This window comes from Anopheles cruzii, chromosome 2, assembly GCF_943734635.1.
Source record: "Anopheles cruzii chromosome 2, idAnoCruzAS_RS32_06, whole genome shotgun sequence".
Classification (NCBI taxonomy): Eukaryota; Metazoa; Arthropoda; class Insecta; order Diptera; family Culicidae; genus Anopheles; species Anopheles cruzii.
Window position 1 is genome coordinate 55280446 of NC_069144.1, and position 22233 is coordinate 55302678.

The following is a 22233-nucleotide window of genomic DNA, read 5'->3' on the forward strand; positions in this document are numbered from 1 at the left end:
TACTAAATTGCGTTGTGTTTCTCTAGCCGAGCCGAACAAAGTAACATGTGGAAGAATTAACGGTCAAATTTTAAAATTTGCCAATGTTTGAATGGGTTGAAACATTTCAAACCAACGCGAAATATTTCTGGTTTAGGATAGTACTGGGTCACACATGGGTTGCTAAGTCGAGAGGATTACACCATATAGCATTACTTTTACAAAATACGTGTGATTTGAATACTGAAACTCGAGACCGTACATTTGATTTTATTAATTAAATTTTATTCGACAAATGAAACGAAAAAACGGACATGTAATAGTTGGGATTATTACAGGGAGTATATCGGTCTGTTCCGGTTTGTTTTTTTGCAGCCATATCTATCCGCTTAGTTCTGACCCACTTGGGTTTGTGGTATTTTGTTTCACTATATAGTTACTATCCTGTCGTACCGAAAGGGCGTACCTCCTGCGACTTTCCGTTTATAGCTCCGTCTTCTCAGTTGGTCATGTTGGTGGCCAACCCATAAACACGGATTGCATCCGATGAAACGCCGTACTCGTTCGCTGCGTTCTAAGCTACGTCAGAAAAAGCAGGCGACAAGTTGTGGCCAAGAAAAAATGCCTGGATTGGATTGAGATCTGGAAAAGAGCTTGTAGCTGCATTTGCGTTTGCAAAGTTCACCAGTTTTGGGTGGTTTTTATGTGTGTTAAATACTCTGCACTGCACTCAACACCGACACCGGGTTCCGTCCCTATGTTCGGGCAAGATGGACACTGCAAGACCGCAGAAAACCGCTTCACGGACCGCGTCACCTTCTTTACCTACTCTACACTAAATGCTTACGCATCGTCCCGTTTTAGTGTTTTTCAATAGAATGTCTTTAACGGGTAACGGAGTGTGCTGTGGATAGAATGGCTTACTATGTGACGTAGAAATGAGACAAAATCAAGCCTTGAACCATCATCAAACAACAAGCTGCCTTCCTTTCCCTCCCGCTGACGCTGTTCCGGCGCCATGAACTGGAAATTCGATTTATGCCCGGTTTGTGGGCAATCGTTTATATATATATATATATAAGTGTATATATGGATTTTCACTTTTGCTGCTCTAAATCTATTTCAGTTTTATAATTCAGTTTGTTCTCATTACACAAAATCAAACCGGCCGCCTCCGTTTCCATCTTCCATGCCCCATTAATGGTAGATAGGTTTGTGTCATGTCCTTTATAAGCCTGCTTGGGACTGTTCCAAGCTTAGGGTGTTGGATTTCGAGCGCTGGTAAGAAAAGCAATATGATAATATCTTTTATGGTTCAGTTTGTTGTTTTGGGTTTTGTTTCACTACTTTTTGTTTCGTTATATATATTTGTGTATATATATATTTTTTGTTTTCTTTACTGCGCTTTTCCATTTGCTAGAATCTGTTGCATCCTTTTATTTACGTTCATTCTGGAAAAGGAAGCGTACTATCTTATCGTAATTTTGTTTCCTGCCATTATACAGTTCAACGGGCCACTTTTCTTTCTCTCTCTCTCTCTTGCGTTCTTCCTTTCCTTTTCGCTTCCGTTGATAATGATTTGATCATGTATTAGCCATTTTTCGTAATCCACCCTTTGCTTGATCGTTCGTAATAAGATCCAGTTGTGGAGATCGCGGCGGTCCTTTGGACACCCTCCGATTGCCTCCTCCTGTTTTGATTGATTTTCTTCCCGCGTGTGTGTGTGTGTGTTTGTCTATTTGTTCGTGTTTTACGATGTTCCGCTGTTGGCTTTCATTTTTTGTCTCGATTCAATCCAGTTTTTGTGTTTTTATGCTTTTGCCATCAGGCTGGGTCGTATCAGAGATGTAGAGAACCAAAATTGGGTCTAAAATCGGGAAAGGACCTGCGGGAACTGGGCCCACAGTTGTGTACAATTACATATAACCCCTCGAATGTGTACACACGACACGGGACACACCACTACCGTTTACTATTATTCAATATACACATTTTTGCGGTAATTTAATGTTAAACTAGAATCTGCCATACATTCTGCATATTCGCACTTCCTTCTCTATTTTTTTATTTAAATGCCTGTGTGTTCCTTTGAAAAATGGCCACGCCTTCCGTTGCGTCCCGTCGAGATGCCCTCTAAGCCTCTAAGTTTTACGTTCAAACATCGATCCCCATTTTTAAGAATGGTTTAAGTTTGTGTGTTCATAGCATTTTACATCATCGTCTGCCCCTTCTGTTTGTTTGAAGATCAGCAGCCAAGCACGATAGATTACGAAACATCACAATGTGATTGGAACCAAAGATAGGTGAACGAAGGCGAAATACGAAAGAAACCAAAAAAGGCTCAAAGGTAATCATTTCCAGCGCCTGGATCGCTTCTGTGCACATTTCGCAATCCATTCGCGCACATGAAACAGTTCTGAGTCGTTGAATTCTTTGCTCACTCGAGTGCCGCGCCGTAGACGTGATGTAAGTGGATTTTATTACTATTTAGTGTCTCTTTAAATCGATTTAGATTTGTGTGAACCTGGCTTATGTGTGTGGTTTATGCTTATGGAGTTAGTTCGCTTTGTCTTCGATTGGACGGTTTGTCGAGCAGAAAATTCGAAAGCTGCTGCTGCTGCTGCTGTTGCCAGTGTTGCTTTAAATTACTTCACTAATGGTGGTGTTTCTGTGCAAAATGTCTGAGTGCTGAGTGTCATGTTGGCCAGCCCACCAGGACAATTTTTCTTCTTTTTGTATGGCTACCCGAGTATTTCATGGTGAACAATTAAACCCAAAACGGATGGTTGAATTCACACAGTCCTATGGATACCGGTTACTGTTCGGCCAGAAAAAAGGGGGCCACCAAACACATATGGACGTGGAGCGTGGACACCGTGGCGTTGGTGTCACAGTGTTACACAGCGCAAGTGAAGCATAAAACGACCCTTATCCTCATCTTCACGCTCCATTTGGGCTTACTCTTCGACACGCACAAATCGCAACAATCGCAACTGGCCGCGGGGGGGCACGACGCACTGGGTGCCGTCAACAGATGAGTTCATTGCTAGCAGGAAACACACACACTACAAGGCTAATGCGGGGGAACCATTGACCAACGACACATTCGCACGAGAATCTACGAGCAACTAAACGGTGTACATCCCTCAATCAATCTCTAACACAAAACGATTTCCACCGCTCGGCAACTCGGGGCCATTTCTTTCATCTCACGGTGGCCCCAAACATCACGAAGAGGCATAGCAGAGTTTGCGAAAGGTTTACTTATCATTCCTCTAGCTTCGGAACGTACGTTTAATACCTCTCATACATACATACACAAATACCACCACGACCGGCCTGCGGATTTCCTGTGTGCCGCTGTTTTTACTACTGCTGTAATAAGCTTATGCAAATACGATATGTCCTTCGGGGGGAGGGGGCGGTTGAGAGTGAAACGAAAGTGTTTGTGGGTGTGGGTCGCAACCAAACCCGGACACGGACACGGAGCGCGGACGCATGGCAGAAAGCGTTACGCGATGAGATTCTCTCACCTCAACACGACTTCAGCCACACATTTTAAAGTGTTTCGGAACGCCGTTGCCAGCCCCCGTCCGGCGTGGCGCGGCCAGGGATCTTTTCTTTTATTCATAGTATTTTTCTCCGCTTCTTTTCTGCACTTTTAACCACACTCACAGAGTTGCGGTTCCCGCGCGGACGGTACACCCGGCCCCAACCTACCAGTAGCTCTTAGCTCCTTAATGTCCTACTGGTGTGGCCCGCCAAATTTTGTCCTCTGTCCTTTGTGCTCGCCCTTTGTGCTACAAAAGAAGCTCTGTACTAAAAAGTGTGTGCTGTGTACTAAAACTGCAGATCAAACGGCATTTCTCGTTTCGGGAGCGCGTACAAATCAATTCCGTTGATATTTTCTTTCCGTGTGTCTTAAAATGTCTTCTTGTGCACTTTATTTGTGGTTAAAACACCTAAATAAAAACTGCTAAAATCGGCTTACGCGAACACGATGGCACGCACGCAGCATGGCAAGACACACCCAAATGAAGCCTCCGGGAGCGCGCGCAAAAGTAAGATGTGTGACGGTGTGGGGCAAGTAATGCTGATAAGCTGATCAATCGTGTCTCCTCATCGCCGCTTACAGAGGTCCGGTGATTTCGGAGATTCATCCAGCGTCATCCGCCACCATCAAACGAGGCGCCGGTTCCGATCCGAAGCGAGGCGTAGCACAACTGTGGAATACAAAAGGGACAGCACAGAACACACGTTAGACACTTTTCGGTTAAAAAGCCCACAGAGGGGAGGACAACCTTTCAGCCTTACCTCACGCGATACGCTGGCTCTCCGGCTGCCGTACAGGTTGCGCGCCGGCGGATGTTTTCGGGGAGGACGCAACGTTCTCGCAGGAATGCGCAGCAACCTGGGGGGGGTCCTCTCCATGCACGTTGCTGACTGGGGGGCGTCGTAGATTTAGTGGTAGTTACAGTAGTAGCAGTAGTATTTAGTAGTAGTAGTTTAGTAGTAGCTGTTGTTTTGTTTTGTTTTGTTTTCCGTTGTTCTCTTGTAGTGAATAGGTGCTAGTGATACTATAATTAGCCGTCTTATCATCAGCGGCATCGTAAACCGCGTGCCGCGTCGATTCTCTTTCTGTTTATCAATTTATACATCTCACACACTATTACACACGTTTTACGTTTATTATTTCTTCCTCGTTTATGCTATCTCTCTGTCTCTCCCTTCTTACGTTCGCTGGCTTCTTTCCTTCTCTACCGTGTTTTATAGCTAGAGGGATTTGCTCCCTCACTTTCTGTGGACTTTTGTATTTACTTCTTTTAATAATATAGAATCGCTTTTTGTGTTCACTTTCATTAAGCCGATCGCTAGTTTAATGTGTGTTTGCCCTTGCTTTTTCCTTTCGACCCCGCCTGGGGGTCACAACACATCTCTCTCTTCCTCTCTTTCCCTATTCGTCTCGAACTGTCTTGCGTATTGAAATGAATGTTGTTGGCGCTGCGGCGTTATGTTACTTTGCCGATTAACCGATTCCCACAATGCCGCACACACTGATTGCATCATCATCATTGCTGTGCATTAAGTACAGATAGGCTGTCCCGTCCACTGCCCCGTGGGAACCCCGGAACCCTTAGTGGGAAGGTCCGTCGTGTGTGGGGTTCCGCGTCAGCGGAAAGGACCTGCAGGGTCCTCCCGCGTTCGGAGAGAAGGATGTTTTGTTAGCTTTTTTTGTGTGTGTGTGGCGGCAGATAATCCGTTCCTATTGTGCTATCCCCGGGAGGGTAGTGGCTGTGTAGTGGCGGGCCAGATAATGTGGCCCTCCGAAGTGCAAATTATCAGATTTTGGTTGGGCCGATCGACGCGCTGCGCCGCAGCTTGTTTCACACTGGCGCTGCGACCATTTATGGGGACTTCATTCTCACACAGTTTATATATATATTTATTTATATATATAGGCTTCTTGCTTGGTCTCGCCGCACTGGTTCACGGGGAGTTCTGCTGCGCTGCTGGCTGGTTGGGGCTGCTCTTTCGTACGGTGTGTCGCTGGTGGTGACCCGCCGCAGTGGGTGTTGTGTAGTGTAATAAATTTGTCATACTTTAAATTGTTTGATGTATTCATTTAGCTGAAAAAAGAGGAAAAAGACAACACGGGGAGACCATTAGGGAATTACATGTGTGTAATCGCTGAATCCCGCTGAAGGGTGGGCCGGCTACGAACAGCTGGCCGCGGTTTACCGGCACCGAAAAGTGGCCACCGATTAGAGATCCGACCCGCTCATCGCGTAATGGATGTTTAATCAAACATGCATGATTTAATGCCGCTCATTATCCTATTATTGATGTTGAAAGCTTTGTTTGGCCCTTTTGCGGGAGCGCAATTGACCCACCCCGCAACCGCGTGTGTCGTAATAAAGTAACGCTGGCCCCTACTGTTCTTTTTGGTGTGTATTGAACGGGACACTGGAGTGTTTGCAGAGTATGAACACGGGTTGATGGAGCCATCAACCGAATGATAGGCCCCACTCAAAGCAGCATGCCGTCGTATCGCCACTCAGTTTGAGTCGCCCTTTGTCAAAATTGCTTCACTCAAGCCAACTATGATCCAAACATACCGGATGGTTTGAAATTCGAGGAAAATTCTGTCACTATGATGCCGCGAGCTAGTAACCTATGCTGGAGAATACTGTTGTTACAGCAAGCATCAATTACTAGAATTGACCGGAACGGACCTGATTCGGAGAAGCATCGTTGTAACGCTGGGAATGTTGGCAAGAGAAATATTTACACTACAATGGACGACAACAACGGAAACACGTGTTCACGTGGAGGACACTCTTCTAGGAATCGGTGGAACTCAACAGGTTTGTAGGCTTTTCCGTTGTCCTCGAGTTAAGAGGAAATGATTTCATCACCTTCAACACTGTTGCGCTCCGAAGAACGTGTCGCACGTGTTCGTTTTCCTGCTCAATCCGTTAGTTTTCTGCCTAGCGGGCCCCGCGAACGTTCCGTTGGGTTGCTTCTGTCATTCGAAGGCTGCTTTGTCTCTTCAGTGGTTTGCAACAAAAATTTGCCTTTCGTTACCATATTACCCAGCGTCAACTTTGATGAATAAGTTTACGCTTTAATTCGCCAAAGGCCTACGAAGGACTGCCCATGAAAGAGAGAGACAGAGCAAAACAGACCGCTTTCGTCGGATGCGAGCGAACCCGGGCGACAGAAGTAAGCGAAGAAGCTCTGTCAGGAATTATTCAACTGTGCGAATGATACTGGAAGCACTCCACCGAAAGGAGTTTTGTTTCATGAATTATTAATTCGTTCATTAATCACGGAACGGGATTCCGGTGGTTCGCAGCTGCAGAGCAGCTGGCCGAATCGCTGAGAGGGTTGCTGCACGGTAAGTTTTTGCGAGACAGCTGTCGCGGGTTTTCGCGGGCGAACGACCATCGCACACAGCCGGTGCGACATCTGGCACGATCCCCGGTTCACCGTGAGCTTTTTTTTTCGTGTGGGTCTTCTTTTAAGCCACCGGAAAGGATTGATTATGGGGGACGAAAAACTCGCACAAAACCTGCTAAAGCGCAGAAAGTTGGGACCCATTGAAGGCTTATGGAGACTTATTTCTAGGGCAATGAAAAATCGTCGCCAAAGGGATCCACCAACGCACTGTCGGAGCTCCCTTCAATCGATCATCCGTTCTCAATCTTTCGATTCACGTGGATTCGAAAACGAGCGGATCGCGGCAAAGAGCAGCAGAAACGACAGACACCAATGCCATCGCGTAATGCAGCATCCATAACGAGGCCAGTTACCTGTTGCCTCATGCAACTCATCGACAGTTCCGAATTGATCGATTGCTTCGCTCGTCATACATCAATTTTAACGAAATTCGTCACACGCAACCGGGCGGGGGGTCTGAAAAGCTTTCCAGTATGTGTCGACGGTGACGAGAGTGTTCGAAAACTCGCGTTCCGTCGACATTCGGTGCGAACGTCACACGCTGCGCGACCGGCAGAAGAGAGGATTTGGAAGTGAATGTGATTACACAAAAGGAGGCGCAAAACGCAAATTGACGCCCGCAGGACATCGCCGGATGGACCGACCGGACGACGACACACATTGGTCCCCGACAGCGTCGCAACGGCACCCCGATTACAACGCATCCCCCCTTACTCTCCGCGTATTCCTTTGTGGCCAGTATTGGGCGACCCCCCGGGCGGCGCTGATGTCCCGGGATAGCTCGTTGGCAGCGTGATTCAAAGTTCATTATCGTGGGGCCGAAGAACCAGAAAGCGGATCCGTGGCGCCGGGGGAAGCAATTCGTCCGAAAGTTTTCCGGCGACCGGACCGGACCGTACCGGACCCGGACGAAGGGCGACACACGCTGGCAGAGTCTTTTCTCCGTAATCGACTACGTTTGCTACTTCCGGTCCCGGGCGGACCCATGCGGACGAAGTGACGAACGCTGCCGGTGGTGTTGCGGTTTTTCTGTGGCACAGGTTCGGGTCGGAAAGAGGATCATCATTCTACGGTGCGAACGGAGCCAAACGCGCGCGTTACAGCACCCGGTGCTCACGACCCCCGGGGGGGCGGGTCGGGGCGTGGAAGCGCAACGGGGCCAGAAAATGGAAACCATTTGAATAGTAATAACAATGGGGATTTCCCGGAACACCACTTTTGTCGCCCCCGCCGTTCGTATCCTTTCCCGTTTTTTAGGGGCGAAAAAAGGGATCCTATTTTTATCCTCGCTCCGTTCGCTGGGCCACTATCTCAGCTTTCATCACATCCGGTGGCAAAACAGACATCATTCGAACCGGCCGGATCCAGCGGGCCGGCGGCGGCGCTGGATTTGTGCGATTGGATTTCGCTCGCTTACATTGTGGAGTTGTCCCATTCGAGCTGGCTGACGTTTTTGTAGCGCCCGTTGATGACCTCCTCGTCCTCGGAGTCCGAGTTCTCCGACTCGGAGCTCTCGTCCGACAGGTTGTCGTTCTGCATCGGGTTGATGGTGATGGTCAGGGCGGAATCGTCCCAATCGAGCTGCTGGTCCGGGGCCACCTTCGGGCACGGCTGATGTTTGTCGGTGTTGCGCGAATGGCCGGCCGCGCCGGACCCGAGTAGACCGCCACCACTACCCCCCACAGCACTTCCGGTGCTGTTGTTGCGCAGACGGGCAATGCCGACACCGCAGATTAGCAGCACGAACGAGGCGCAAATCACCACAATCAGCATCGTCGAGTGGGACGAGGCGAGCTTCTCGTGCCCGACGATGCCGGAACTGGTGCGAACCTTCGACTGGGCCTCCTGCACATCGTGCGAGTGTAGCATCGCATGTGCGTACTGATTTGTGTTATCTGGATGACCGATAGAAAGAGAAAGAAAGAAAACGGTTTATGAATACAGCCATTCATGGTTGTTCGTGGGGTTCGCCAAACTATCGCCCAACTAAACACTCCTGAAGGAGGGGTGCGGGTGCTTACCGTGCGAATCGACGGCAACGGGCGCATTATGTTGACCCTCGGACGGTGCGGTTGAGATGGCGAGCAGAACGTTCGACGAGGGCGACGCTGCTGCGGCGGCCGCCGCCGCCGAGGACGTTGGCTGCTGCTTCGGGTGCAGCACCGTCAGCGTAAGCGTGTACTCGGCGCTTCGGAAGTGATCGTCCACCTGCGAGCAGGTCAGCTTGAACACCCGGTTCAGGTAGTAGGCCGGCTTCTTGTTGATGTAGACGAGCGACTTCAGCACGTGCTGGTAGTTCTCGATCGTGTCGTAACCGATCATCTCGACGCCCTCCTTGCTGATCTTCGTCTTGATGTCGAACTTGAACAGCGACTCATCCGCCCCGTCCTTATCGTCGATCGTGATCTCCTCGTGGTCCGGGTTGAGGCTCGGGAACACGTTCACGTTGCACGAGTCCAGCTTCTGCATCTCGGGCCGAATGTCCTTGCCGGTGTAGATGCTGATGTTGATCTGCGCCAGGATCTTCACACCATCCTTGATGTCCGGGTACGACACGAGATGGTTCGAGTTGCCGCTGATCACAATCCGGGGCTTCTGGTCCGTGGTGAGCGGTTTGTCCAGGATCTTGCTGTACAACCCCGACACTGATGACGACGACGAAGCAGACGCGGTGCCGGACGAACCTGATGCAGCACCACCACCGCTGGTCGACGTAACCATGATGTAGGTATCGATCGTTGGCAACCGGATCGCCTTCTTGTTCGGGCAGCTCACCGTGGTCATCACCTGGATGTTACGGCGTCCGATCGTGGGGTTTTCCTTCGCATTGATGTACTGGATTTGCTGCAGCAGCAGCTCGATGTTGGTCTTGTTGCTACCCTCGATCACGATCTTGTTCATCTGCGTGTTTGACTGAATTTGCTGCTCCGGCTCAAGGTAGTGATCGGCGGGCGGCAGCAGCTTCTCGGCACAGTCCGTTCCGCAGCGAATCTGGCTCGGTGTCAGGATGGCACGGGTCGACAGCTTGATCTCCGAGATGTCGCCACTGAAACCGTGCTTCAGGCGGTTCTCCGATCCCTGATAGCAGGCACCGATCGCGAGCGTCGTGTTGATGCCGTGCGCCGCGTGCAGAGGCCAATCGTCGATCACCTCCGGGTTGCTGTGCCGGTCCTCGACGCTGCTCTCGAAGCGCACCCCATCGACGTACAGTTCCACCTTCGGCAGGTCCACGTTGACCGTGTAGTGGTGCCACTCGTTGTCGCACACCTGCGGAATCTTCCAGCGCCACTCGGCCGGGCTGAAGATGTTCAGGTCGCCATCGTTAAAGTCCTTGCGCAGCAGCAGGATCAGCCGGCAGTTGCGCACAAACAGCGCCATGTGGTGGCGGTTCATCTTGTGGTCGTCCGCGCTGCACACGATGTGCTCCTTGGTGTGCTTATCGTTCGTCGCGATACTGTGGTGCCGGAACATCGTCACGATGCTGAACTGGTGCGCCGCAAAGTCCTGCGGCTGCACGACGTTCTTCGGCACGATCGCGCCCGAGTTGCCGTCAAAGTGGAACACCGACTCGGCGCCCTCGTCGTACACCAGGTCCTTCGTCCAGTCGGTGTTCTTCTGCAGCAGATCGACCAGCCCGCCGGCACCGTCGGCCAGCTGCTGGCGGGGCTCGCCTTCGCTCAACCGGCGCAGACACTGGGTCGCGTCACGATCGCACCCGAACGAGATGTGCTTCGTCTTGAGCGACACCGACGACTGGATCACCATGTCCTCGCCCTTGCACTGCATATCGCACAGCTCGAGCCGAATCTTCGGGAACAGCGAGACGCTCTCCAGCGAGTTGGCGGTGTAGTCGATCCGTTCGGCCACGCCCATGACGTGCGCCTCGCAGACACGCCGCACGCGGATGTTGACCATCACCGGGGCCGACTGCTTCATCGCACAGTCGTACGCCACCACCGAGAGGATGTGATTGTGCGAGATCTTGTGCGACAGCGGTTCCGTGTTGCGGATCGAGCCCTCGTTGTCGATGGTGAACGGCTGATCGTTCGTCAGGATCTCGTACTTGCACACATCGCCAAACAGTGGCGTACAGTCCTTGTCCGTGGCCTCGACGCGAATGATCTCCTGGTACAGCCGGCCTTCGTCCACCTGCAACGAACAGCGCAATCAATCATTAGCCCCTGATGGAATAAAAGTCAAAGTGGACAAAGAAACAGGAGAAGATTCTGCGAGTTCTTGAGGATTCGAAGAAATGCCATCGACAAATAAGAACGGGGACAGAGAATCCGCAATACCGAGAACGCCAGAAGAGAAGTGTCCATTATTTTGATTAAAACAGCAAATCGATAAAATTGTCCGTTAGCGCCTTGATAATCTTGATTCTTAATCCGAATTCATCGTTTTCAATTCCAGGGGGCAAAGTTTGTGCCCAGCGCCACCGTATAATAAACGATAACCGGCTCGGCTTTCGGGAATTTGTTTCGAGGCCACCATCTTTACAATGATCCTGGAGCAGTACGCTGACTGCTTGCTGTTACTCCCTGCGGTGAGTCAGGATGACCAGTTCCTAGTACCAATCCAATTTTAATGTATTTGCGTGTTATTTAAAAAAACTGGAAACGGCACGAAACCGGGCCGTTCCGGGTAGAGGGATCGGAAAACTTTTCCGTTCTTCAAATACGAAAAAATGGCCTTTTTGGAGTGACCCCCCACCAGCCCTGTCAAAAAAGTTTCCGATTCACAAGTGGCGTCACCATAACTTCCAGAAAATAATCGTTAAACACAGGCCACCATCGGCCACCATTGGCAGCCATTGAGAATCGGTGTGGTCACCTGTTTTTTTTAATGTCGCAGGTAAAGTGGCGGCCGAAGTTTGTCGGTTATGCCACCATCACTTGAGTTGGCCCCGTTTTTATAGCCCAGCCCGTTAGAATACCCCCCGATGGGGTGGACACGATGGTGCCACGACCACCAACGGTGGCGGCGGCCGGCGATGATTATGAGGTGTGATTATTCGTTTTACTTCGTCGACAAATCACCGGGAGCCATACAAACCACCACACACACACACCACCAGCAAGCGGTCAACCCACAAAGTAACACGCCGTGGCGAACACCTAGGTTCCCTGCTGCTGCTGCTGCTGCTGCTGCTGATTCGATGGTCCGTCCGACCATCGAAATGTGTCCCCAGGAATCCATTTTCGATTCCATTCCCGTTGGGTTTGATGGTTCCCCGCTGGTTCTGGTCCATCAAGGAGAGCCGATTCGCCGGTGGTATCGATTTTTCAAACGATGCCTATGGAATGACCAGGCTCCCGGTGAGCACTCCCGCCTGTGCACACGTTTCGGGGGAACGAAATTCTCGCTTTCGCCCCCGAAAAGCCGGTTCGGGTTGGTTTGAGAAAATTAGTTTTTCCCAGGCTAATCGTTATTCCGAGAATTTATTCATCGATTGGCGTCCGATAGAGGGGGACAGAAAATCGGAACCAGCTCGTGCTCTGGGACCAGTTGATGGGTACCTCCGGGATCGCCGCTTTGAACGGGAAAGGATAGAGAGTCGGTCGGGGACGTGTACACTTTTTTACAGGGGTCGATTCAGGGTGTTTGAATAACGCCGGAGCCACCTTTGGGTCGCTTTGGTTTGAGCAGGGCCGACCGAAACCAAAGTTTGATTTTTTTAGGTGCTCGTGCAAGGAATGAAATTAGTTTCAGTCGTCCGTTTGTGCGTGTGTGTGTCTTTTGGGTCACCTTCATTTGATTTCACCTGTCAAACACACAAGAGAAGTCCCATGCGACCCTGCACAAGGATCGTGTGGTGGCTGTAGATTGGAGAGGTTTGGCAGCCGTCCAAGCGGTGGGTTAGCGTCAGACGATTGTTTCATTCATACGAAAGCAGTTTACAAAAATTGTATTTAAATTTGAGGTGTTTGATTCGTTATTCTTATTTTGAGCTAAATACATGGCAAAATATTTTTGAATACAGTGGTCCGCCCGATCCGTCGAATTTTCGGATTTTTATTAATAAAACCATCATCAACAATATTAAACACCCGGGGGCCTAATGGAGCAACACCCCTTGTAATGGCCACCATTTGCTTTGTCCTATTGAAATGAATAACTTAATTCCGTTCCATTGACTGATGAGATTACAGTTGCCAAATGAGCAGCCACGCCACGCCACAATGAATCAAACAATAAAGTGAACAATCCCTCTTCGGCGGCCCCCGGGAATTCGGCCGCCACGTGGCCGTGCCCTTTTTTATTGAGCAAATGTGAAACACAAACTTTCGCGCCCTGATTTGTGTGAGTCGATCAATTTGGAAGAAGAAGTACTGGCCGAAAAAAAACCATTCACCCGCCGAACTCAAGCCTCCCGACAGCGAGTAGTGTGCGGTTTTCGAGCGTAGAGGTCGGCCCAATGTCAAACAAGTGGACACAAACAAGCAAATACCGACCCCACGTCGCATGCCGCCACCGGGATTCGGGAGCCCAGTGCGACAACATGGCGGCGCTGGTGGTGGCGCACCTACAAAATTGCCGTTTTGTTGACATGATTGATGTTTGCGTACGGCACGAGAAAACTACTCAAAAGCTCGCCCGGTTACCCTGATTGCGCAAGACCCAGAGGGTGCCCCAGGACGCAGTCTACACAGCCGCAAGGCAAGCGCGGGTGCCTCGCCGACTTGCTGGAATTGATTCGCGGCCGGCAAGTCCGCACACTGCGCGATGAAAAACCTATCATCCGGTTTGTGGGCTACACACTCCGTGGCCGCGCTCCTGCTAAGGTCGGTGTAAGTTTGATGGATTTTCGCCTCCGATTAGTTTTTGGACCCGCGAGAAGTGTGTGTGTGTTTGTGAGAAATGGTGCCTAGCGTGTTGACTACGAACTTTGCTAACTCCGGCGAAGGTTCGCACATTTTGATGGGTTTTGTGCGCGGGAATAGAATTGGCAGGAGTTAGCGCCCGTTCGCTAGAATCACAGGATGCTAGTCAATTTCGTTTTAGCGAAGAAACCGCACATTGCCTGTCAGGGCAGTGGGGCGAAAACAACTCCCGGCCCGGGGTGGAGTGTGTTGTCTGGCCGCCGTCAGATAGTTGGGGTTGATTGAAGAGACCCAGAAGCGACCCAAGATCGACACGATACCACCTACCGCCCGGTTTTATTGATTGATAGCAATTATTTAGTAACGGTAAATCCTTTCCCCGGTCAAAATTATGCTGCACGCAATCCATATGGAATGATGTGTTAAATATTTTGAACCATTTTATCAGAAGTTGGATAAACCTTATAAATAAGCCTCTCAATCCTAGCTTAGAAAGCATCCGTTCTGCATAAAGGAGCCGTTCTGATGAAGGATTCTGATAGATTCGAAACAGTGTTCACACGATTGCATACATTCGGGCGTATTGTAAATTTATCTTGAATGCCTCTGCCTGACGTTTTTGGATTTTTGTTTGAATTGTGTGTTATCGATGACTCAAATTAGTGCCGAAAAGGGCTAACAAATTGTTCATAAAACATACTCCCCGAGTCCGTGCGATCAACCGTCCCATGCGGAGTGGATACGTTTTCACTTGACGTGAATTCTAAAGTCAAACACGTAATACTTGATGAGGGAAAACCACACACAAAACATACCACGCGGCCGACGCGCGTATGGTCGCCGTTCCTATCGCATGTTTGCCAGACCGTCGCCAGATCTCGCCTGGGCCTTTCGCTGCCAGCAGATAGATGACGAAAGAGAAACAGCATCAGCAAACAGCCGTCGCTGCGTGTGCCAGTGGCGAAAGTAGCGAACCAACACGTTCCCGGTAACATCCGCCACACTCCTTTACGGATTAACATTCAATTAGGGCCGTTGTCTATGCCTGCCGGTTGAAAGTTCCATACAGCACGCGCCAGCCCGAGTGGCACCAACTGAAGTTCATAAATACACGGGCCGGGCGAACTTTGTTGGGTCCTTGGAGAACGCCGACGACGACGACGGCAAAGGGCAAGAATGAAGAAAAGGCCCCTCACATAGTAAAAGACGCAGAAACCTGAGCCCTCGTAAAGGCGCAATAATACATCGCTCTTGATTACGTCCTGCGTGTTGAGGCTTCTTCTCGCCCGAGGCCTTCCCGAAGGGCAAATCGGCGAACGATCAACGTGGCAATCCTTGGGACGCGTGGGCAGAACCGACCGTGGTCTATTCAAAACGTGGCCAAAGATAACGGGGGCCTGCCTTCATTCCAGCGTCGTGTCAAGTGCGTGGACCTGGAACTACCCTCGCTATCTTGGCCCTCACTATCTCGTGGGGTACATGGGCCACCGTCAAGTGCCATCATCATGCGGGGCGGCTTGCTCGGAGTACACAAAGCGGTCGAAAGAAAGTTATCCAATTGGGAGATATTAATTCAAACGTGATTAGTGGCGGTTCACCGTCGGTGGTCACCCCCATTTCGGCCGAAGGCACGACGACGACAACGGTTGGCACCACACTTTACGCAGATCGATACGCCCCGGAGAAGAAGTTCGCCACGGTGCTGGTGCTGTTTGCCCATTTTAGTGCCAGTGCCACGGGGTGATTATGGAACTTCCAAGGAGTTCTCCATTGACATTCCGGTGTAGCTAACCCCCCGCGGGTAGCAACAATCCACCGCAGCGTTGCCTGATCCTGCGCCGACCTACAACGTGTAACGATGACAAATGGCTGCGGTTTCCCGGTGTCCGGGACTGGGTGGTCCCAAACGTCACGCAAAAGGATGCAGACCATTAGGGAAAAGAAGAGCACAGGCAAAGAAAGCCACCACAATCAGCACCAGTGTGGAACTCTAGTGGTTGCTCCTTAAGACAAACCGTTTTGTCGGTCTGGGCGTCATCGTCGACCGGGCGCAGTGTCCGGCCAGGCGTAAGGATCGCAAACGCCCATCTCGAAGGAGCAGTTCTTTCCACATCTTTCCGCGTCCATGGCATTTTACTCGGGTGACTGATTTCGTGCGAAATGCCGGAGACCGAAGACAAGTTGGACGAAAAACTAAGGACACCACACGCCGACTGTCTGCCTTTCGATTTCAGCCTTTCCGGTGCACCTTTGCCGGAGGGGAAATGTAATTCCATCGTTCCCCCACAGGGCGCCACACAGTAACACGGGTCAGAACTCGTTCGTAGGCCACTCGGACAACGAGGGGGGGGGGATAAGGAGTGCGGTAGGACCGGTGGCGGGGAAGTAATCGAACGCTGTCAACACGGCGTCGTGGCAGAACCTTGGCGGGAGTACCCAGAAAAGGCCCTCCTCTCGGCGAGGCTAGAATATTGCAGAAATAGGAAATAACTACGGTGCCTGGCCCCCGAGGTCATGCTGGTTGCTGCGGGGGCAGTGGGGCGGCCAAAGGATGATGATGATGGCGATGAAGGCCTCCGCCTCCGTCGGACCTCGACCGACCGGTCCGTTACTCAGCGCAGTCGCTGCCGAAGAAACTACAAAAAAGGGCAAGAAAAAACCGGGAGCAGCAGTTCCTTCTGTGACCAGGAAATAGCTTCAAGTTTTCTCGTTTCAATTCCCCGAACAGCCCCGTGGCGGTCGGTGGATGGGAAAAAGGGGTTTTTTCGTTTCCCCCCGAGTTGTTGCTCGTGGCATTCGATTCCGAGCATTTCGCATAGGCGGAAATGATGCTCGCGTGCGGGCGAGAGCGTGCTGCTGTGGGTTGCCCGTTGCCCCGAGAAGCCGACATTGCAATATCGCCAGGGCCACGCTGCTGCTGCTGGTAGTAGTAGTGCGGCCATCGGGTGAGCATCGGGTTTCGACCGCACACCTGAAGGTATTTCATTTATTTTCCTTACATTTTCTTCGCTTCGCTCTGGCTGCCAACGGCACGGTCCGTGCCGTTGGCGTCTTTGGCGAACATTTAGCGTTCGCCCACCGAAAGGACGACGCGCGAGGAATCCTTTTGGTCGGTTCCACGTTCCACGAGCCGGAACGGAACGTAATAATAGAAGAACAACACAGAGCAGCCGATCGTCGGGGTCGCGATGCTCGCTATCTGTGGGCCGTGCGACGTGCCACTGTTTTCTTGGGACAACCCGAATGTTTGGAGCCGGCTTTATGGTGGTGCCTTTATTGTAAACCGTGCCGTACGTTCCTAAAACGCGTAGGTTTGAGGATAACATTTTGAGGAACTGAGCAACGTCAACTTTGATGCAGAATAATTTGCAGTCAATTTTATTGACGAATAAATGAAGAAAAACCCACCAACACTTTCGTGTGAACCCAATATTTCCCATTGTTCAGCCATCCGACTATCGACGACGTGGCGACGCTCACCGAAACACGGACCCACGGGAAGTTTTGGCGAAGGCGAACCCTTCGAGCAATTTGAGCACTAAAAAGGACAAAAAACGGAAGTTCTTCAGAACGGCACGATCTTCCGTGAGGCGGGGCCCGAGAAAGTCACGTTCCGGAGAGCGCTCGCTTCGTTGCCGAACACCACACAGACAGACACAGACACAGACACAGTAAAACAGCAACCTGATATAGGGATGATCGTGGCTAGGAAGTGGCGATAGTGCTAGAGTGGTGACCGTTGTTCCGACCGGTTCCCTTTCGGGCCGAAGTGGCTCTGCCGACGGTGCTCCAGAATCGATGATGCATAAACACAAGACGCTGCCGGGGTAGTGGCTAAGGATCAAGACCGAAGTGCCGGCCGAAAAGTATACAAATCAAAAATAACCTCGGAACTTCGGAACCTCGAGCATCGGAACGGGCATCGCCAGGATGATGCTATTGCCATCGGACTTCTACCGGTGGTCTGCGCAGAGTCGAAAGTTGAAATTTATACAGACCAATCGAGTGGATGATTAAGCACAGCATCATCAAAAGGTTTACCGATGTTTCTTACCGGCTTCTCTGTGTGCCGGGGCATTATCTCCGGTTCGCTTTCGTTTCCGCCGTGTCTGCTGATTGGGTGATTGGAGGCATTGGATATTACAGATAATGGCAGATCCTGCCGCCGGTTGATTGCAGAGGCCGCACCGAATGATGCGGAGCCAATCCGATCCGAGACAATTTGGATGTCCTTTCGAAGTGCGTCTCGGGACGAGATTCGCGCTGTTGCGCCCTTTCGTCCTTTTAGGTTACTATTTTTGTTGTGTGTCGAGTACGGTATTCCTAGAAGTGTCCCCATTCCCCGATCGCTGGGGCAAGCAAAAATAAACCCGAATGCTCTGATTGTCCTTGAATTAGGAGTTTTGTCAGCTTAGGACGGGGTCGAACTTCGTTTCCGATTATCGCACAACGGACAGAGCGAAGAAAATGGGTGCGGTCGTTTCTCGAAGCAATTATCGTACCACGCTGCGTTTTCCGAGCACCGAGAGCGGAAAGAAAATTTGACTCAACGAAAATGGGACCCGGACGATTTTGGGCGGTTTCGGGCAACGGCAACCGAAAAACGGTCCCAGGGTAAGGCGAAAGGTTTAATTCTTTCGGTGGATAATTTCGTGGAAGGTCAGCAAACGGGGCACCCGCACCCGTTACTAATCAGATATTCGAATTAGCCAGGCCCTGGTAATAGAATTGCGGTCAACTGTCAGCTGGAACTTTAAACAAATGAAAGCGCAACTTCGAAAGGGCCAATACTGAAACCAACGGAATGTTGAAGCTCCGTTCTTTTTTGAAGTCATTTTAGCCAACAAGAAATGGCAAGCAAACAAAACATAATATAAATCTACCCGTTACTTTAACGAGTGTCAATTAATGAAGGCCAACAAACTGAATTTAAATTAAATAATATGGCATCCCGTTGATTAGCAAAAGTGAAGCCTCAATGGTAGCAAGACTAAGACAGACTTTTCGCCGGCAAACCTCTTTAATATTAGCTTTAACACCTTGCTCTCCCCATAATGGACCCTTCTATCGTACGTAGTACGGCGGGTCGTTCCCACGTGCAGTCCTTCCTTCCCAATCGTTGATGGGAACAACGTAAAACTTTGTTGTTCGTATACCCTCCGGTCCTGCCGTTGCCCACCATCGTCCGGATGATGTATAGGCTGCATGGCAAAAATAACTGCAACTGCAACTGCACCGCCAGCATCGGTGCATCGGTGCCACACGGCTTTGTTGCAGCAGCATTCGTGTCCCCGGGATCCCGATTCGCTCGCACGTACGGGACTTCCGGGCACCGGCAACGGCACCGTCATCGACCGGTTCCGGTGTGGACGTTATTTTGGTGCCTCACAGCCCTCTCTCTCTCTTTCTGTCGCTCACTGTGGCCCAAGTAACGCAGTTTGCACAATCATCAACCCCTGAAAAAGGGCGGCCTATTTCGAAGCTGCGATGCGAGATGCACACACAAAGCTGGAGCAAAGTTTCCCAACGATAGCGGGGGATTAAGGGGAGAGCCCCTCCCGTACCCGTACATTGTTGTGCCACCGCGACCGGAACACGAACCCGTCGGAAGCAGGAAACAATAGTGCCGCTACGTAAACGCGGCGCACATGTCTATTGCACGTCCAACAAAATCCGCCCTTTCGCTGCTCTGCCATTTGGTTTGGCTTATCGATTATCGACCACCGAGAGGCTGGCTGGCTGGTGGCTGATAACCTGCGATCGTTTGTGCCGGTGTTGTGAATTGTGCTATTGTTTCGCGAGCTCGGGCGTTTCGGGCAGCGCATAGTAATGGTCTAATCACGCGAACGCGTGTCACATAATTCATGCAGATCAGCTTCGAAAAAAACCGATTCAATTGGCTTATGTTGGCCACATCGCAGAACAATGCCACACAACAACAACGGGTGGACCGTTCCAATCCACCAATAGGATCCCGTTTTTGGCTGAGTTTCGAAATGAAAACGAAAGTATTTAACACCCTTTTGGTCCACACTAATCTAATGGGCCGGCGTACGATGAATTGTTGGTCGGCCGCGTTGGAATTCCGGCGAACCGCATCGTGCGGAAGTCGATAGAGTCCCATCGGAAAACTTTTTCGTTTGTTCGTAACGCACTTAATGACGGATCCGAGGACAACCCCGCAGCGGGAGCCGTCATCAATCCTTTGTAGCGAACTTTTCGGCTCTCGGCACCGCCCCAAAAAACGTCCCGAATGATTGATGAGCCCCATCATTTTGTACACTTTTAATTGATTTCAAGCTATGTGCGCCCAAAGTGCGTGCGGCTCCTCGGTTGCCTATCTGGGTACCTCGGTATGCTATGCCTTATACTGCTGCCAATTGGTTCGAATTGGTTCGAAATTAACCGAATTAACGATGGAGTCCGGGGGATTAATGGCACGACCGTTCTCATTGGCAAATGCCACCGAAATCGGTATCACCAGTCAGTGGCACTCGGAAGTAACCGGAAGCCATTGGCCACTTAAGAATAGTCGCACCATGTTGATGAAGCTACAGCTTCTTCACATCAAACGTTTGCTTAGGGCAAATATTCATCCTTCCACACGAAGGACCTTCAGTTTCATTCGCCAAAATTATTATGCCGGGAATTGGAATTGAGCCACTGAGGATCTGCTGAAGAACTACACACCGGTGGCCGGCACATTGAAGTAAATAAAAATCAATAACGGGACCGTGAATTAATTACAAGGTGGGCCCCACCTTAATTGGGTTCAAGTTGCTCCGTCGTACCGGCCACCAGCAACCACCACGCACACCCCACAAAAGATGTGGACATGCTCTTTTGAGGTACCGCAAATGGCGAAAATGGAGTTTTAATTGAAGGTCGAGCAAGTGAAGACTAGTTCACCGGTGGCTAGGAGCTTTCACTCTATTTTATGTTACATCAAGCCACAAAGTTCCCAAACAAAGCGAGCCGTGGAGGCGCATGGTCGCTGGTAGACACCCGAGGGTGGACCCCGTGTATACACTAATTACGCAGCTCGAAAAGAAGCGATGAATATTGGGAAACTTTGGCGCGCCCCCCTCGCACCACCACACTCGCTCCGTGTTCGGAGCGTGGAAATGACTGACTTCGATGATCGATGGGCTTGCCGCCGCCCGTCGTCGCCGCGGAGACACGGAGGCAACACTAATTATTACTTATTCAGCGCACACTTTGCCCAGCGATAGTGTTGCGCCGTGACAAGCATCTGACCGCCCGTGAAAACGGAACACCGTGGCACACGCAACACGGACGACCTCCATAGGGTCGAGTAGATTAGAGGCACCGTCCAATAAAACACAGAAAAATTCGCCCAAACTTACCTCTGTGACGTACGAAGGCTGCAGGAATGTTGGCGAATATTCATTTATGTCAATCACGGAGATGTGAACGCTTGCGCTGAAACGAAACCAGATTGAGGAGATGGTGGTAAGAAAATCGGAACGAATTCGCACACGGAGAGCTCCCATCTGTTATGCGCGCAGCGGCAATCCGCCGGAAGTTACAGACAGGCCCGAAAAAAGAAAACTTTTGAAATTAGACGTAAGTGATAGGAGTAAATCAGCACGAGCACGGACACGGAGGATCCGAGCGGCAGAGAAAACGAAAGCGATGTTGGGCCATATTTTGTCTGTCAGCTCAAAAATTTCAGCGCCCCTTGGAACCGCTGCTCCGGAACGGGTCGGTTCTCGGAAGACGTCCGGAAGCATTCGCAATCTGTTTTGAGGTGAGGTGAGGTGGCGGTGGCCACCAGACCATGGGAGGAACACTGTGCCCAAAATTGATGGCACCACTTTGCGGTGCAGATTCGTGTGGTTCAAATGAATGTTCCTTCCTCTACGCAGTAGGGGGGCTTTTTCCAATTTACCTAAATGATGTACTTTTCTCATTACTCGCGGGGCGCTTCCGGACACACACTGGCTTACTTTCGCGGCACGTCGGAAATTAGAAATTTTGTGTGATCCATAAATTCCAAATTCCAAAATTCGCGGTTTACATTTCAATTACAATCAATTTGATAGGAACAAAAGAAAAGACGTATTAACATGACTAACAATTGATAAAGAAAGAAAATTGAACAGAATCCGATCGAAGCTCTAGAACCGTATCTTGCGTTACGAGAGTGACTTCCCGCGGTAACTTTGTGCTCAACAATAAGTCAGGCTTCATACCTCTTGGAGTGTGACCCATCGCAGAACACGGCGGTGATGTCGAACTTGTAGTTTTTCCGCTTCTCACAGTTGAGTGTCTTTTTCGCCTTCAGGATACCGAGCTCGTTGACCAGCTCAATCTGTAATAGTAGGAAGAGGCAAAGAAGAGAGAATAGTTTTAGTGAAAAAGTTATGCGAAACTGTTGCGCGATGTGCGATAAGCGAAAACCACAATCCCGGAGTTTCGCAACAAGCAACGACCAAGTGATGCTTCA

At 50.5% G+C, this 22233-nt stretch overlaps 1 protein-coding gene across 2 annotated transcripts in view; it reads right to left on the bottom strand.

Moving 5' to 3' along the window:
* Positions 1-3397: 3397 nt before the first annotated feature.
* The window catches only part of LOC128268809 (calsyntenin-1), a 68196-nt gene continuing 49360 nt past the window's right edge, over positions 3398-22233 (bottom strand). Inside the window, exons 4-9 of one of the 2 annotated variants that reach the window (XM_053006049.1) lie at positions 21980-22098; positions 21131-21206; positions 8961-11088; positions 8357-8834; positions 4294-5606; positions 3398-4202 (exon numbers count right to left, since the gene is read on the bottom strand). In XM_053006049.1, coding sequence (XP_052862009.1) covers positions 5603-5606; positions 8357-8834; positions 8961-11088; positions 21131-21206; positions 21980-22098 — 2805 coding nt within the window. In that variant the 3' untranslated portion in view covers positions 3398-4202; positions 4294-5602. Of the gene's footprint in view, positions 4203-4293; positions 5607-8352; positions 8835-8960; positions 11089-21130; positions 21207-21979; positions 22099-22233 lie in introns of those variants that run through there. The other variant, XM_053006050.1, reaches the window with a different exon arrangement.